This window comes from Ranitomeya imitator, chromosome 2 (genome assembly GCF_032444005.1).
Source record: "Ranitomeya imitator isolate aRanImi1 chromosome 2, aRanImi1.pri, whole genome shotgun sequence".
In the NCBI taxonomy this organism is placed as follows: domain Eukaryota; kingdom Metazoa; phylum Chordata; class Amphibia; order Anura; family Dendrobatidae; genus Ranitomeya; species Ranitomeya imitator.
The window spans coordinates 304,994,025-305,011,210 of NC_091283.1; the positions used below are offsets into that span (position 1 = coordinate 304,994,025).

General features: G+C 44.6%; 1 protein-coding gene across 1 annotated transcript in view; it reads left to right on the forward strand.

The window, feature by feature from the left end:
• The first annotated feature begins 8,874 nt into the window (after window positions 1–8,874).
• Window positions 8,875–17,186, forward strand: part of LOC138666947 (zinc finger protein 271-like) — a 57,555-nt gene continuing 49,243 nt past the window's right edge. The window contains exons 1-5 of the mRNA XM_069755145.1: window positions 8,875–9,018; window positions 9,148–9,327; window positions 9,410–9,533; window positions 9,617–9,714; window positions 13,220–13,310. Of these exons, the coding sequence (XP_069611246.1) occupies window positions 8,941–9,018; window positions 9,148–9,327; window positions 9,410–9,533; window positions 9,617–9,714; window positions 13,220–13,310 (571 nt within the window). The 5' untranslated portion in view covers window positions 8,875–8,940. The remainder of the gene's footprint in view (window positions 9,019–9,147; window positions 9,328–9,409; window positions 9,534–9,616; window positions 9,715–13,219; window positions 13,311–17,186) is intronic.

Genomic DNA, 17,186 nt, shown 5'->3' on the forward strand with positions numbered 1-17,186 from the left:
TCTCTTCAACATATTCATTAATGATCTGGTAGAAGGTTTACACAGTAAAATATCGATATTTGCAGATGATACAAAACTATGTAAAGCAGTTAATACAAGAGAAGATAGTATTCTGCTACAGATGGATCTGGATAAGTTGGAAACTTGGGCTGAAAGGTGGCAGATGAGGTTTAACAATGATAAATGTAAGGTTATACACATGGGAAGAGGGAATCAATATCACCATTACACACTGAACGGGAAACCACTGGGTAAATCTGACAGGGAGAAGGACTTGGGGATCCTAGTTAATGATAAACTTACCTGGAGCAGCCAGTGCCAGGCAGCAGCTGCCAAGGCAAACAGGATCATGGGGTGCATTAAAAGAGGTCTGGATACACATGATGAGAGCATTATACTGCCTCTGTACAAATCCCTAGTTAGACCGCACATGGAGTACTGTGTCCAGTTTTGGGCACCGGTGCTCAGGAAGGATATAATGGAACTAGAGAGAGTACAAAGGAGGGCAACAAAATTAATAAAGGGGATGGGAGAACTACAATACCCAGATAGATTAGCGAAATTAGGATTATTTAGTCTAGAAAAAAGACGACTGAGGGGCGATCTAATAACCATGTATAAGTATATAAGGGGACAATACAAATATCTCGCTGAGGATCTGTTTATACCAAGGAAGGTGACGGGCACAAGGGGGCATTCTTTGCGTCTGGAGGAGAGAAGGTTTTTCCACCAACATAGAAGAGGATTCTTTACTGTTAGGGCAGTGAGAATCTGGAATTGCTTGCCTGAGGAGGTGGTGATGGCGAACTCAGTCGAGGGGTTCAAGAGAGGCCTGGATGTCTTCCTGGAGCAGAACAATATTGTATCATACAATTATTAGGTTCTGTAGAAGGACGTAGATCTGGGTATTTATTATGATGGAATATAGGCTGAACTGGATGGACAAATGTCTTTTTTCGGCCTTCCATCTTCTTACGATGACGTCCTCTTCTTGTCTTCATGCTGCGGCACCGGCGCAGGCGTACTTTGTCGGCCCTGTTGAGGACAGAGCAAAGTACTGCAGTGCGCAGGTGCCGGGAAAGGTCAGAGAGGCCCGGCGCCTGCGCACTGCAGTACTTTGCTCTGTGCTCAACAGGGCAGACAAAGTACGCCTGCGCTGGAGCCGCAGCGTGAATACAAGAAGAGGACATCATCCTATGAAGATGGGAGGCCCCGGACCGCGACCGTGAGTATAATCTAACCGCTTTTTCTCATCTTTCTGGATACATCGGGGGCTTATCTACATCATTACAGGATGCTGCCAGGAAACGTCAGGATACTGTACTACAGTTTTGACTGCATTAAAATTACCTCATATCTTCAAAAGTTGAGTGCCAAATCTCTTAATCACAGACACCATTATTAGGCATGTAAGTATCTTAGTAACTAGGCCGCCCCATACTATCGAGTACTTGGGAGAGGAGGGCATTTAGCCAAACTGTCACATCTTCTTAGATGCCTTGTTTGCAGCAAATGGTTAAACTACCAGGGTTTTTGTTGCAGCCGCCCCTGTGCGGTCCCTGCGGTGTGCATCTATGTTCTGGGGCCCAAAAGAGTTAATTTTTTAAAACAATTGTTTATTGTGTGAAAAAATAAAATCTCTTCAGCTTTTTTCCATGTTTTTTTTCTTTTCACAAGAATTGTTGGAGCCAATTTTCTTTAGAAACATTTTACCTGTTTTTTTTTTTTCTAAACCCCATAAAACACTGTACATGGAGACTTATGGATTAGAGATGGGAAGACACCTGGATGTTTGGGTCCGGCGGATTCAGCCGAACAATTACAAAAAGTTTGGGATCGGGTAGCAGAACAGCACCCGAACCCGGACCCCATTCACTTGAATGGAGGATCCGAACATCCAGTGTTTGCAGCGCTGTCATGTGCAAACACTGCTTCGGATCGGCGGGGAAAATGCTCCCCGCTGGTCAGAGAGCCGCGGTTCCCACGCTGTCAGAAGACAGTGGAAGCGCTCAGCTGTGATCGGAGGTATACAGTTTACCTCTGGTCACTGGTGTCAGCTGATGAGACTACTGCTCCCGTCATCTGACACCTGCTAACGCTAATAACAGTGAGAGCAGGAGCGGCGGATGGGAGTTTTCATTAGCTGCTCCTGCGCAGTAAATAAATAATTTAAAAAAAAGAAAAAAAGTCGTGGGTTCCCCTGTATTTTTGCTAACCATCCATGAAAAACTCACTGCTGGGGGCTGCAACCCTCAGCTGTCAGCTTCAGCAAGGCTAGTTAGCAAATAAATTAAATGGCGTGAGGTCCCTCTCCAATTTTGACACCCACCCTTGCTAAAGCTCACAGCTGCAGGCTGATATTCTCAGGCTGGTAAAGGGCCATGGATATAGGCCCCTCAGCCTAAAAACAGCAGCCCGCAGCTACCCATAAAAGGTGCATCTATTAGATGCACCTTTTCTAGCCCTTTGCCTGGCTCTTCCCACTTGTCCTGTAGCGGTGGCAAGTGGGGTTAATATTTGTGGGGTTGATGTCACTTTGTATTGTTAGGTGACATCAAGCCCACGGCTTAGTAATGGAGAGGTGTCTATAAGACACCCTCCCATTACTAATCCTATAATTGTATGGTAAATAAAGACACAGCCAGACTAAAGTCCTTTATTTGAAAAAATGACACAAACTCCTTTATTAATCTCAATTAAACCATACTTACTGCATCCCCTAATCCCAGTGAAGCCCTCCATCTCTTGTAATAAAACTAAAATAAAAAAACAACAATATACCATACCTGTCCATCGTTCTGTCCCACGCTGTAATTCATGTCTGGGGGCTAAATAGTTTTCAACCTTCACGGAGCCAAGATACAACCGTCCCGGGCTGAACGTCGGTGACCTCAGGACCATGGGAAAACGCCAATGATGATGTCACTCTGGTCAATGATGCTGCACTCTCAGCATCTCATTCACCAGTGGTTTTCAGCAGGGGCGGTCACGTCTTGGCACCGTCCAGGTTGAAAACTAGCCCCCAGACATGGATTACGGCATGGTGAAACCGACAGACAGGTATGGTATATTGTTTTTTTTTTTCATTTTATTTGTATTACAGGAGATCGAGGGCTTCGCTAGGATTAGGCGTAATAATAAAAATAGAAAACTGTGTTTAGTGTTATTTCAAATAAAATACTTTATTCTGGCTGTCCCTTTATTTAACATGTAACTATAGGATTAGTAATGGATAGGTGTCTTTTATAGACACTTATCCACTGCTAAGGCTACTTTCACACTAGCGTCGTACACTGCACGTCGCAATGCGTCGTTTAGGAGAAAAAACGCATCCTGCAAAGTTGCTTGCAGGATTAGTTTTTTTCTCCATTGACTAACATTAGCGACGCATTGCGACACTTTGCCACACGTTGCAACCGTCGTGCGACGGTTGCGTCGTGTTGTGGCGGACCGTCGGCAGCAAAAACGTTACATGTAACGTTTTTTGCTGCGTTGTGACTACCATTTCCGATCGCGCATGCGCGGCCGGAACTCCGCCCCCGCCTCCCCGCAACTCACAATGGGGCAGCGGATGCGCTGGAAAAATGCATCCGCTGCCCCCGTTGTGCGGCACTTGCACAGTATGCGTCGGTACGTCGGGCCGACGCAGCGCGACGGCCCCGTACCGACGCTAGTGTGAAAGTTGCCTAAGCCGTGGGCTTGATGTAACCAGACAATAGAAAGGTGACATCAACCCCACAAATATTAACCCCACTTGACGCTGCTACAGGGCAAGTGGGAAGAACTGGGCAAAGTGCCAGAATTGGCGCATCTAATAGATGTGCCTTTACTGGGCAGTTGCAGGCTGCTATTTTTAGGCTGGGGGGGGCTATATCCAAGGCCCCTTACCAGCCTGAGAATACCATCCCCCAACTGTCCCTTTGGCAAGGTTGGTTGTCAAAAATGGGGGGACCCACACTTTTAAAAAAAAATTATTTAAATGTTTAAAAAAACAGCGTGGGGACCCCTTTATTCTTGCTAACTAGCCTTTCTGAAACTGACAGCTGAGGGTTGCTGACAGCTGTGAGTTTTGTCTGGCTGTTTAGCAGAAATACATGGGAACCCACGCCGCTTATTTTTTTTTATTTATTTACAGCGCAGGAGCAGATGATGGGAGCTGTAGTCCCATTATTAAACTGTAGTCATCATCTGACACCTGCAGCCGCTAATTACAGAGATTACAGTCAAAGCAGGAACGGCGGATAGGAGTTTTCATTAGCAGCTCCTGCGCTGTAAATAAATAATAATTTAATAAAAAAAAAAGCCTGGCATGGGTTCCACTGTATTTTTGGTAACCAGCCAGACAACACTCACAGCTGGGGCTGCAACCCTCAGCTGTCAGCTTCAGCAAGACCAAGAATAGAGGGGTCCCCAAGCTAATTTTTTTTTTTAAATAAATAATTAAAATTTAAAAAAAAGGCATGGGGTCACCCCCATTTTTGACAACCAACCTTGCTAAAACAGACATCTGGGGCTGGTATTCTCAGGCTGGTAAGAGGCCATTTATATAGCCCCCAGCCTAAAAACAGCAGCCTGCAGGCACCCAACAAAGGCACACATATTAAATTTAGCAGTGGCAAGTGGGGTTCATATTTGTGGGGTTTATGTCACCTTTCTATTGTCTGGTGACATCATGCCCACAGCTTGGTAATGGAGAGGTGTCTATAAGACACGCATCCATTACTAATCCTATAGTTACGTGTTAACCCCTTCATGACCTTGGGATTTTACGTTTTTCCATGTTCGTTTTTCCCTCCCCTGCTTCCCAGAGCCATAACTTTTTTTTATTTTTCAGTCAATATGGCCATGTGAGGGCTTATTTTTTGCGAAACAAGTTGTACTTTTGAACGACATCATTGGTTTTAGCATGTCGTGCACTAAAAAATGGGGAAAAAAAATTCCAAGTGCGGTGAAATTGCAAAAAAAGTGCCATCCCACACTTGTTTTTTGTTTGGCTTTTTTGCTAGGTTCACTAAATGCTAAAATTGACCTGCCATTATGATTCTCCAGGTCATTACAAGTTCATAGACACCAAACATGTCTGACGGGGTATCTGACCTCGGACGTACTATCCTGTCCGAGGTCAGAAAAAGGTTAAATAAAGACACAACCAGAATAAAGTCTTTTATCTGAAATAAGACTAAACGCAGTTTTCTATTTTTATTATTACATCTAATCCCAGCGAAGCCCTCGATCTCCTGTAATAAAAATAAAATGAAAAAACAACAATGTACCATACCTGTCCATCGTTCTGTCCCACGCCGTAATCCATGTCTGGGAGATAATATGTTTTCAACCAGTACGGCGCCAAGATGCGACCGTTCCAGCTGAAAACCACTGGTGAATGACATGCTGCGAGCTCAGCATCATTGACCAGCAGTGACATCATCATTGGCATTTTCCCACGGTCCGGAGGTCACCTTAGTTCAGCCTGGCCTCGATGATGTCATCACTGGAGAATGATGTGTAAGGAGAAGCCCCGGACTGTTGGATCCTGCACTGCGTCGGGCCCGGAACTGCTGAGGCTACGTCCCTTGTTGTCCGGGGGAAGGTTTAAAAGCTAAGATAGAATGCCTGACACAGCAGCAGGGGACGTGCCCAAAGAAAAGCGCACTCGGAAGCAGTCAGTTTTGCACGGGCAGAGCGCGAGCAGCTGGAGGAGTGTGCTCCTTCTCTTGAGCACCCGCGTTGCGTCGCTCTGCACCCGCCAGTCCCTGCCATCACCTGAGTGTCCAGGAAGGACTGAGCAGTTGGATGTTCTGGCTTCACCAGACTGGGAGCTGCCGTGTGCTCCTCATCTGTGAGCACAATGCCCGTGCGCTAAGACAGAGCCGGGCACCAGATAGACTTATATGGCCTGACCAATTCTCGTGGACCACTCTACGCCGGATTCTGGAATTGCTGCAGCCCTGTTTGCCTTGGCCACACCAACCTATCGACTAGGGGCTCAGCAGAAGGTACCGGAGCCCGACTGGTGCTGCCAAAAGGACCGTTGCGTAAAAGATCCCATTGGAACCACACAACACCATCTGCTGCTGGCGCCGTCGTCTCCAAAGCTACAGGTAAAGACTGAGAGGCCTTTGATATGATAAGTGATTTTCAGGAACTGCCATTATTACGTTTACTGCTCACTTTTGTTGTTTATTATCTGCCACTGTACTGTTCAACCTCCCTTTGTATCTACCTACGAGGAGTTTAACCCCTGTTATATTAAATCTGTTCAAGTTGTTAACCCTTGCTCTGCCTCTCTTGCGTCACTGCATCCCGCAACCTGCTTACAGACGCTGCGCTTTCAGCAGCTCATTCACCAGTGGTTTTCTGCTGGGATGGTCACATCTTGGCGCCATCCTGGTTGAAAGCTAATTATCCCCCCAAACATGGATTACGGCGTGGGACAGAACAACGGACAGGTATGGTGTATTGTTGGATTTTTATTTTATTCGCTGGGATTAGGCGATGCAGTAAGTATGGTTTAATTGAGATTAATAAAAGAGTCTGTGTCATTTTTTCAAATAAAGGATATTAGTCTGGCTGTGTCTTTATTTACCATACAACTATAGGATTAGTAATGGATGGGTATCTTATAGACACCTCTCCATTACTAAGCCGTGAGCTTGATGTCACGTAGCAATACAAAGGTGACATCAACCCCACAAATATTAACCCCACTTGCCACAGCTACAGGGCAAGTGTGAAGAGCCGGGCAAAGCACCAGAAAAGATACATTTAATAGATGTGCCTTTTCTGGGCATCTGCGGGCTGCTATTTTAAGGCTGGGGTGCCTATATCAATGACCCCTTACCAGACTGAGAATACCAGCCCCCAGCTGAGAGCTTTAGCAAGGCTGGTTGCCAAAAATGGGGGGACCCCACGCCGTTTATTTAAATTATTTATTTAAATAAAAAACCATGGGGACCCCTCTATTTTTCTTATCTAGCCTTGCTGAAGCTGACAGCTGAGGATTGCAGACCTCAGCTGTGAGTTTTGTCTGGCTGGTTAGCAAAAATACAGGGGAACCCACGCCAGTTTTGTTTTTAAATTGTTTATTTACAGTGCAGGAGCAGCTAATGAATCCGCCGCTCCTGCTCTCACTGTAATTAGCAGTTGCAGGTATCAGATGATAGGAGCAGTAGTCCCATCAGCTGACACCAGTGACCAGAGGTAAACTGTATCACAGCTGAGAACTTACGCTGTCTTTGTACAGTATCGGAACCGCGGCTCTCTGACTGGCGGGATGGATTTCCCCACCAATCAGAAGCGGTGTTTGCCACCCTGTCATGCACATGACAGCGCAGCAAACACCCGGTATTCGGATAGCCGAACCCAAACAGTAACACCGACTTCCTGGCGAAGTCCGTGCCCGAACAATAGGTGTTCAGTATGGACTCCGAACATTACTGTTCGGGTTCGCCCATCTCTATTTGGGATCAGATCATTTCTGTCCGCTGTGTTTGTGGAAACAAAAAAGCTTTCATAAAAGCCTCAAACTTCTGTGTCTGAATCAGGCATGAGATCTAATGTGGTAGAAGATTACAGTGCGGGGAAGACGGGAAACCTTCGTATAGACGGCCGGTGGGGATGGAGTCAGTGACGGACTCTGGACAAATATGTTTCTAGAGCCGTAGTAGAAGATGAAGATGTCGTCCTCATCATGAAGTAGTTATTTCTCCTGTCACGTGTAATGAATATCTCCTGCAGTATTGCTAATGCCGATTCCAGTGTCGGTAAATGAGATGAGAATTAGCGTTATGGAAGATGAGTCTATGAGGAACGTATTCAGCTGCCGACTCCGAGGAAGAAACTGCTTGTTGTCTGTGGCCTAAATATATAGGTTTTATTAGAAGATGTAAAGAAGAAAACTAAATACTGTAAAATAATAAATCTCATATGTTTCCCTTATTATCTCCAGTAATTGTGTTGCCCGCTCGTGCCGCTTACACCTAAAGAACATCTCTAGAATCCGCCCTTTTCTCACCATGGAGACAGCTAAAACCCTCACGGTCGCCCTGATCCACTCCCGCCTGGACTACTGTAACGCTCTATTAATTGGCCTCCCCCTCACTCGACTTTCCCCTCTCCAGTCCATCCTTAATGCAGCAGCCAGGGTCGTCCATCTGGCTAATCGTTACTCGGACGCGTCCGCTCTTCGCCAGTCGTTACACTGGCTACCCATTCATTACAGGATACAATTCAAAGTACTTGTTCTCACCCACAAAGCTCTCCACAGTGCGGCACCCCCTTACATCTCCTCCCTCATTTCTATCTATCAGCCTAACAGACCACTGCGCTCTGCAAATGACTTTCGATTAACCTCTGCACTAATCCGTACCTCCCACTCCCGACTCCAAGACGTCTCCCGTGCTGCGCCAATCCTCTGGAATGCTCTACCCCAAGATATTAGGACCATCCATAATTTGCATAGTTTTAGGCGCTCGCTCAAAACACATTTGTTCAGAGCGGCCTATCACGTTCACTAATCAAAGTTATGTTATGTTTGTGTGTGTGTGTGTGTGTAGCCCATTCACTATCCCCATCTATTCCCCAACCCCGGAAGATGGCTGGACCATGATTGTAAATACACCATTGTAAATACACACCTGTACTTTGTATCTCCCCCACCTCATTGTAGATTGTAAGCTCTCATGAGCAGGGTCGTCTTATTTTGCTTTAATTATTGTATTGTTAACATTGTTACTTATGACTTTTGTGTTTGAAACTGTTAAACTGTGAAGCGCTGTGGAATATGTTGGCGCTATATAAATAAAGATTATTATTATTGTTATTACACAGGATTTTTATGATCTTACATCGGCTCATCTTCTCATTCAGGTCTCTACAATATCAGATCCTCTCAGTGAAGATCTTCTACATAAGAAAATTTTCCTAGATTACCCATCAAAGATGGATATGGACAGAGACAAGATGGCGGAGAGGATATTACACCTCACCCTAGAGATCCTCTTCCGGCTTACTGGAGAGGTGAGAGATTCTGATGACGTCACATTACATCATTCTTATCAATGGGAATAATAGATGGACAGAACTGGAGAGGTGAGGACTCTGGAAATGTCTGTAGTGAGATTTATTAATGTGTCTCTCCATAACCAGGATTACACAGTAGTGAAGAAGACCTCTAGTGAGCGCTGTCAGGACCCTGTGTCTGAGGAATGGAGAAGACCCCTGAGCCCAATCACGGGGCCTCCACCTCACCCCCTGATACATGAGGACATCAATGACCAGAAGATCGTAGAACTCATCTACAAGATGATTGAGCTGCTGACTGGAGAGGTGACACTGCTGGGAATGCTGGGAAATTATACAGTGATGCTATGAAGGGATCGGGGGATGACGGTATCATTGTATGTGTCAGGTTCCTATAAGGTGTCAGGATGTCACTGTCTATTTCTCCATGGAGGAGTGGGAGTATTTAGAAGGACACAAAGATCTGTACAAGAACGTCATAATGGAAATTCCCCGGCCCCTCACATCACCAGGTAATAGACAGGACTAAATACACATGGCCTATAATTATCTGTATGTAAATAATGAATTCAGTCGCTGTATGTGTTTCCTCCAGATCTATCCAGTAAGAGGACAACACCAGTGAGATGTCCCTGTCCTCTTTATCCACAGGACTGTAAACAAGAAGATCCCAATGTTCCTCAGGATCATCAGGTAGATGGAGAGAAGGTGTCATGAGATCTCCTCTATGATGTGTAGATGGCTGTGAAGGTCTTGTGCTCAGTCTTGTTTTATCCCCCAGTATTATCTATCTACAGTGGGGCAAAAAAGTATTTAGTCAGTCAGCAATAGTGCAAGTTCCACCACTTAAAAAGATGAGAGGCGTCTGTAATTTACATCATACGTAGACCTCAACTATGGGAGACAAACTGAGGAAAAAAAATCCAGAAAATCACATTGTTTGTTTTTTTAACATTTTATTTGCATATTATGGTGGAAAATAAGTATTTGGTCAGAAAAAAACAATCAAGATTTCTGGCTCTCACAGACCTGTAACTTCTTCTTTAAGAGTCTCCTCTTTCCTCCACTCATTACCTGTAGTAATGGCACCTGTTTAAACTTGTTATCAGTATAAAAAGACACCTGTGCACACCCTCAAACAGTCTGACTCCAAACTCCACTATGGTGAAGACCAAAGAGCTGTCAAAGGACACCAGAAACAAAATTGTAGCCCTGCACCAGGCTGGGAAGACTGAATCTGCAATAGCCAACCAGCTTGGAGTGAAGAAATCAACAGTGGGAGCAATAATTAGAAAATGGAAGACATACAAGACCACTGATAATCTCCCTCGATCTGGGGCTCCACGCAAAATCCCACCCCGTGGGGTCAGAATGATCACAAGAACGGTGAGCAAAAATCCCAGAACCACGCGGGGGGACCTAGTGAATGAACTGCAGAGAGCTGGGACCAATGTAACAAGGCCTACCATAAGTAACACACTACGCCACCATGTACTCAGATCCTGCAGTGCCAGACGTGTCCCACTGCTTAAGCCAGTACATGTCCGGGCCCGTCTGAAGTTTGCTAGAGAGCATTTGGATGATCCAGAGGAGTTTTGGGAGAATGTCCTATGGTCTGATGAAACCAAACTGGAACTGTTTGGTAGAAACACAACTTGTCGTGTTTGGAGGAAAAAGAATACTGAGTTGCATCCATCAAACACCATACCTACTGTAAAGCATGGTGGTGGAAACATCATGCTTTGGGGCTGTTTCTCTGCAAAGGGGCCAGGACGACTGATCCGGGTACATGAAAGAATGAATGGGGCATGTATCGTGAGATTTTGAGTGCAATCCTCCTTCCATCAGCAAGGGCATTGAAGATGAAACGTGGCTGGATCTTTCAACATGACAATGATCCAAAGCACACCGCCAGGGCAACGAAGGAGTGGCTTCGTAAGAAGCATTTCAAGGTCCTGGAGTGGCCTAGCCAGTCTCCAGATCTCAACCCTATAGAAAACCTTTGGAGGGAGTTGAAAGTCCGTGTTGCCAAGCGAAAAGCCAAAAACATCACTGCTCTAGAGGAGATCTGCATGGAGGAATGGGCCAACATACCAACAACAGTGTGTGGCAACCTTGTGAAGACTTACAGAAAACGTTTGACCTCTGTCATTGCCAACAAAGGATATATTACAAACTATTGAGATGAAATTTTGTTTCTGACCAAATACTTATTTTCCACCATGATATGCAAATAAAATGTTAAAAAAACAGACAATGTGATTTTCTGGATTTTTTTTTCTCAGTTTGTCTCCCATAGTTGAGGTCTACCTATGATGTAAATTACAGACGCCTCTCATCTTTTTAAGTGGTGGAACTTGCACTATTGCTGACTGACTAAATACTTTTTTGCCCCACTGTATATAATCGTCTAAGGGTCACTTCCTTATGTTTGTCTGTCACGGAAATGCCGCGTCGCTGATTTGTCCCGGCCGGCTGCGACCAATCAGCAACGGGCACAGTCCGGCCACGAATTCGCCCTTCTCTACTCCCCTCCAGTCAGTGCCCACTCGCTACTCCCCTCCAGTGCCCCCATAGCGGTTTAGCCGTCCGTTAAATGGACTGCGTTACACCGCGGCATAACGCGGTGGTAACGCAGTCCGTTAACGCTGCTATTAACCCTGTGTGACCAACTTTTTACTATTGACTCTGCCTATGCAGCATCAATAGTAAAAAGATCTAATGTTTAAAAAAATAAAAAATCATTATTCTTTCCTTCCAGCGCCTTTCCCGCTCCTCGCGACGCTCCGGTCCCAAGAATGCATTGCGGCAAGGACCGGAGATGACGTAGCGGTCTCGTGAGACCGGCACATCATCACGTGTTATTGCCGCAATGCATTCTTGGGACCGGAGCGTCGTGAGGAGCAACTGTAAACGCCTGGGCTGGATCCGGGGGCCACCGGAAGGTGAGTATATAACTATTTTTTATTTTAATTCTTTTTTTAACAGGGATATGGTGCCCACCTTGCTCTATACTACGTGGAGTGTGTTGGATACTACGTGGGCTGTGTTCTATATTGCGTGGCCTGTGTTATATACTACGTCTCTGTGCTTTATACTACGTGGGCTGTGCTGTATACTACGTGGCTGTGTTGTATACTACGTGGCTGTGTTATATACTACGTGGCTGTGTTATATACTACGTGGGCTGTGTTATACACTGCGTGTTCTGTGTTATATACTACATCTCTGTGCTATATACTATGTGGGCTCTGCTATATACTACGTGGCTGTGCAATATACTACGTGGCTGGACAATATACTACGTGGCTGGGCAATATACTATGTGGCTGTGTTATATACTACGTGGGCTGTGTTATATACTATGTGGCTGTCCTATTGTTAAATATGCTTATTTCATACATTTATTTAATTAGGACTTTACCAGGTGCGTTACTCTTAAAGAAAAAATGTCATGATATTTTCATTAAAAAATGTAGTGGTTTATTGAATTGTCCACAGAAAATCCACATTGAAGCAAAACATAAAAATAGATTAAATAGTTACGAACAGATTGTCCATTTGTAAATATCAGCGCTTGTTCCTCTTCATTTCTGAGATGTAATAGAAGTCATCTTTCTTTCATGGAGTAGAATCATGGCTACCAGCTGTTCCTTCCTTGTGTGACTTGTCTGATGTCCATGGAGAATTATGGTGAAGGCAGGAGGTGACTGCTCCCACGTGACAGCCCCCACACCCTCCTAAGAGACGTTATTTATATGTCTCACAGACCACGTGTTCCCTCTATATGGTGTTAACTTATACTCCGAGCTACATACACAGAAATAGCTTTTGTAATGTCAGCGAAAGACAATGTGTTCAGTACAGAATTGAGTATATGAATAATTCAATTAATAATTAATATTTAACACCTATATACTACGTGGGCTGTGTTATCTATTGTGTGAGCTGTGCTTTATACTATGTGGCTGTGCTATATAGTACGTGGCTGTGCTATATACTATGTGGCTGGGCAATATACTACATGGCTGTATTATATACTACTATACATATTCTAGAATACCAGATGCGTTAGAATCGGGCCACCATCTAGTATGTTTTACATTTGTGTAATGAGAACGGTGGAGATAGCAGGATTAGAGTTGATCATTGATATGATGTCTCCCTCTCTCTGTGACTTTTACAATATTTGTTTCAGGGTGAAGATCTGACCCATATTAATACTACAGAGACCTATGTGAGGGGTGACGAGTGGTGTAAAGAGGAGATTCCCACATATGACTCCCCAGGTGAGTAGTAACCACTAAATGCAGAGAAGTCACAGATTCTTCTCAGTGACCGGCTGTGGCTGCTTTAACGGTGGTGTAGTCCAGCTGTATTACCATGATCGCCATTTTGCCTCTAGACCACAACATTCTCCTCCATTCAAAACTGTTCAAATGACTTTGGGTATTGAAAGCCCTTTTATATAGAACTTACAAACTGGAGGATCCACCTACCCTCTGGGGATAGAAGATGGTGACCGTTACCTGCCCAGATCTGTAAACTACAAAGCCAAATGACAGCGTACGTAGAATGTGCTGACAAGTTAGAAAATCACTTGAGGAAAAGTATGATGGTCCTGTAAGAGAAAGCAGAGGGTAATGATGCTGTTGGCTTCCTATAACCCTGATATCGTATTGGCTGAATCTACCCTCTCTCCCTTCTGTGCTGCTCAATCCGATCATATGGTCCCTACAAGACCAGGTCCAGTCTTTCTGGCCAAACTTTGCTTTTATGATCGACAACACTAAATGTGTAGTGAGGGCCAATTGTGAATTTCTGTACAATAACCGGATGTACAATAACAAATTGTATTGTGGTACTGTGTTAGCCGAAAAATCGATGTGAATACTTTCTGCCCAATGATGACAAAAGTATTCTAGGAGTGATACCTTAATTGGCTAACCAGAAAATAATATGTTTGCAGGTTTCCGAGCACAGTGGCTCCTTCTTCACGCAAGATTACAAATAGATTAATAAGAAAAAAGCACAATATTTAAGGAATACTGCAGTAGGACATTTGTTCAGGGAATGGGAGGTGTGATGCCTCCTAAAGATAAACCAAGGAAATCTAATTAGGCATTTTGTTACAAATGGAGTGGCAGTGGGAATGATGTTCTTAGTTATCTGGAGTCCATCAGGTGGAGGTGTGAATTGTATCCATGTAGTGTCTCATAAATCCAGGTGTTAAATTGAGTCCTAGTGTCAAAGAATTGAACATCTTCAGTAGTTTGAATTCTCAATTTTTTCTTTCTCTGTCATCCTTAAAATGACCTTTTAGTATTAAGACTTTTAAGTCTGTCATACAATGTCCAGTTCCAGAGAAATGTTTTCCCACAGGCGTGTCCCCAATATGAGCCAAGCACAGGAGAAATGCATGTTCTATCAAAGGGACTAAAGGTACCTTCACACATAACGATATTGTTAACGATATCGTTACTTTTTGTGACGTAGCAACGATATCGTTAATAAAATCGTTATGTGTGACAGCGACCAACGATCAGGCCCCTGCTGGGAGATCGTTGGTCGCTGAAGAAAGTCCAGAACTTTATTTCGTCGCTGGATCTCCCGTGGACATCGCTGGATCGGCGTGTGTGACACCGATCCAGCGATGTCTTCACTGGTAACCAGGGTAAACATCGGGTAACTAAGCGCAGGGCCGCGCTTAGTAACCCGATGTTTACCCTGGTTACCATCCTAAAAGTAAAAAAACAAACAGTACATACTTACCTACCGCTGTCTGTCCTCCAGCGCTGTTCTCTGCACTCCTCCTGCTCTGGCTGTGAGCGTCGGTCAGCCAGAAAGCAGAGCGGTGACGTCACCGCTCTGCTTTCCGGCCGCTGTGCTCACAGCCAGTACAGGAGGAGTGCAGAGCACAGCGCTGGAGGACAGACAGCGGTAGGTAAGTATCTACTGTTTGTTTTTTTACTTTTAGGATGGTAACCAGGGTAAACATCGGGTTACTAAGCGCGGCCCTGCGCTTAGTTACCCGATGTTTACCCTGGTTACCGGCATCGTTGGTCGCTGGAGAGCGGTCTGTGTGACAGCTCTCCAGCGACCAAACAGCGACGCTGCAGCGATCCGGATCGTTGTCGGTATCGCTGCAGCGTCGCTTAATGTGAAGGGGCCTTAACATTCTGTCCTACAAACCAGCTTGATGGGGCTCAGTTCTGTAGCGATATCATGGAATTCTTCTACAGATTGCGACTAAATATCACATCACAAGACAATGTGAACGACACAGCAAAAAAGAAAAAGAGGACAAACTGGACCCCGCAACCTGGCCACAACCAAACTCTGACTCTTTCCGTAAAAAAGTTAAATCTGACATTTTGGACAGACACCATAAAGTGCCACAAAATATCACTATGGAGGAAAGAAAAGCCATACAATCCTTAAAAGCCAATAATAATATCATAATCAAACCAGCAGTCAAAAGAGGAGCTGTAGTCATAATGAGCACGGCAGATTACATCCTGGAAGCAAACAGACAACTCTTGGATATAAAATACTACACTCCACTTCAGGGAGATCCGACCAAAAAATACACAGAGGAACTAACACATATCAATGGATTTGATTCTACTTCATCCTCAATGCTGGAACTATCACCAGACAATCCCCAAACAGGTACCTTCTACATGTTCTAAAAAAACAAGAATATATCACCGCGCTACTCCATACATGTGTAAAGCCAAATTGTGAAGATGTTAAATATGCAAATGAAAAGAAACTTACTGCGGTTATGCCAAAAGGACGGATCTGATGAGTGGCACTTAGTTTAGTGAGATGATGATCCCAACAATTGGTGGGAGAGGTCCAGACAGAGTTAGTGTACAGAGGACAAAGACCACTGTAATTGCAACATGGGCTCAATGAGCAGATCACTAAAAAATGCATACACCATAGCAATCCTCAAAAAAGTGCCTAGTGCATAGTAAAGAGCCAGAGTATATAGTGTTAATCCCTCCAGATGGATAAATCTCTACATGGCCCATACCATATCCATGGCCAGTGCGTTTTGTTGACAGCCCCCCGAGGAAGCCCAACGCGAAATGCGCGTTGGGGCTGCTGGACATACACTGGCATATATTAATGGGTAAGATGAGCATGTCCGTATTAATTTTCTCCCTTCTGGCCATGGATATGGTATGGGCCATATAGAGATTTTTCCATCTGGAGGGACTAACACTATATGCTCTGGCACTTTACTATGCACTAGGCACTTTTTTGAGGATAGCTATGGTATATGCATTTTTTAGAGATATGCTCATTGAGCCCATTTTGCAATTACAGTGGTCTTTGTCCTCTGTACACTAACTCTGTTTGGACCTTGTTATGTAAGTCTGTATGTTCTCTCATGTTAAATTTATTGTCAATAAAATCTACTGTTACTTCTTTTAGTTCAAGTCTTGGGACTTTTTACTCCATGGTTTGTTGTAGGATTTATAGTATTGGAGCGTCCTTGGTATTCATATGTTGTCCAAGTTCATAGGGTATACCCCCATTATTTTTTGTATGATATGCATCAGTGGAACTTGTTCTTAGAATTGGTGGGAGAGGGTGTGATCTCCCCTATGAGAAAAAAAAGGGAGTTTTGCTGTCACCCACAAGACTTTTAATATGAACAGTAAAGAGTACTGATGTGTTCGTAGTTGTACCTACTGAATTGCCTTGAGGTGGTGTGACCGCTAGAAGATCGATAGTGGTGGATAGTTGGTGGTGAATCCTTTAATAATGCGTGAATAAGCTGTTATTCACATGTGGATATAGTATCCTGTTAGGTTGCCCCTAGTAACAGCACAATAGGTATTCGTAGTGAATTGTCTGTATAAAATATGGTGGACTCAGTGGTTAATAGTCCGTGGGAGGATCTAGCAGGGTTTGATGGCAGTAACCTAGTGTGCTTAATCAGGTTTAAGGCGTTACTCACTGTGTTGATCCTGGATGTGGGGACGACAAGTGGTGTGCCTGCGTCCGGAAGGATAACCGCTGTGCTGCAGAGGGTGACCGCAGTCGGTGTGCAGGAACCGCTGCACTGGACGCCGACATTGATCACAGGTGCCCCGGCCGGAAGCACGCCGTGTATGCGGCGGAAATGAGATGGGCGGGGTTTTGGAGTG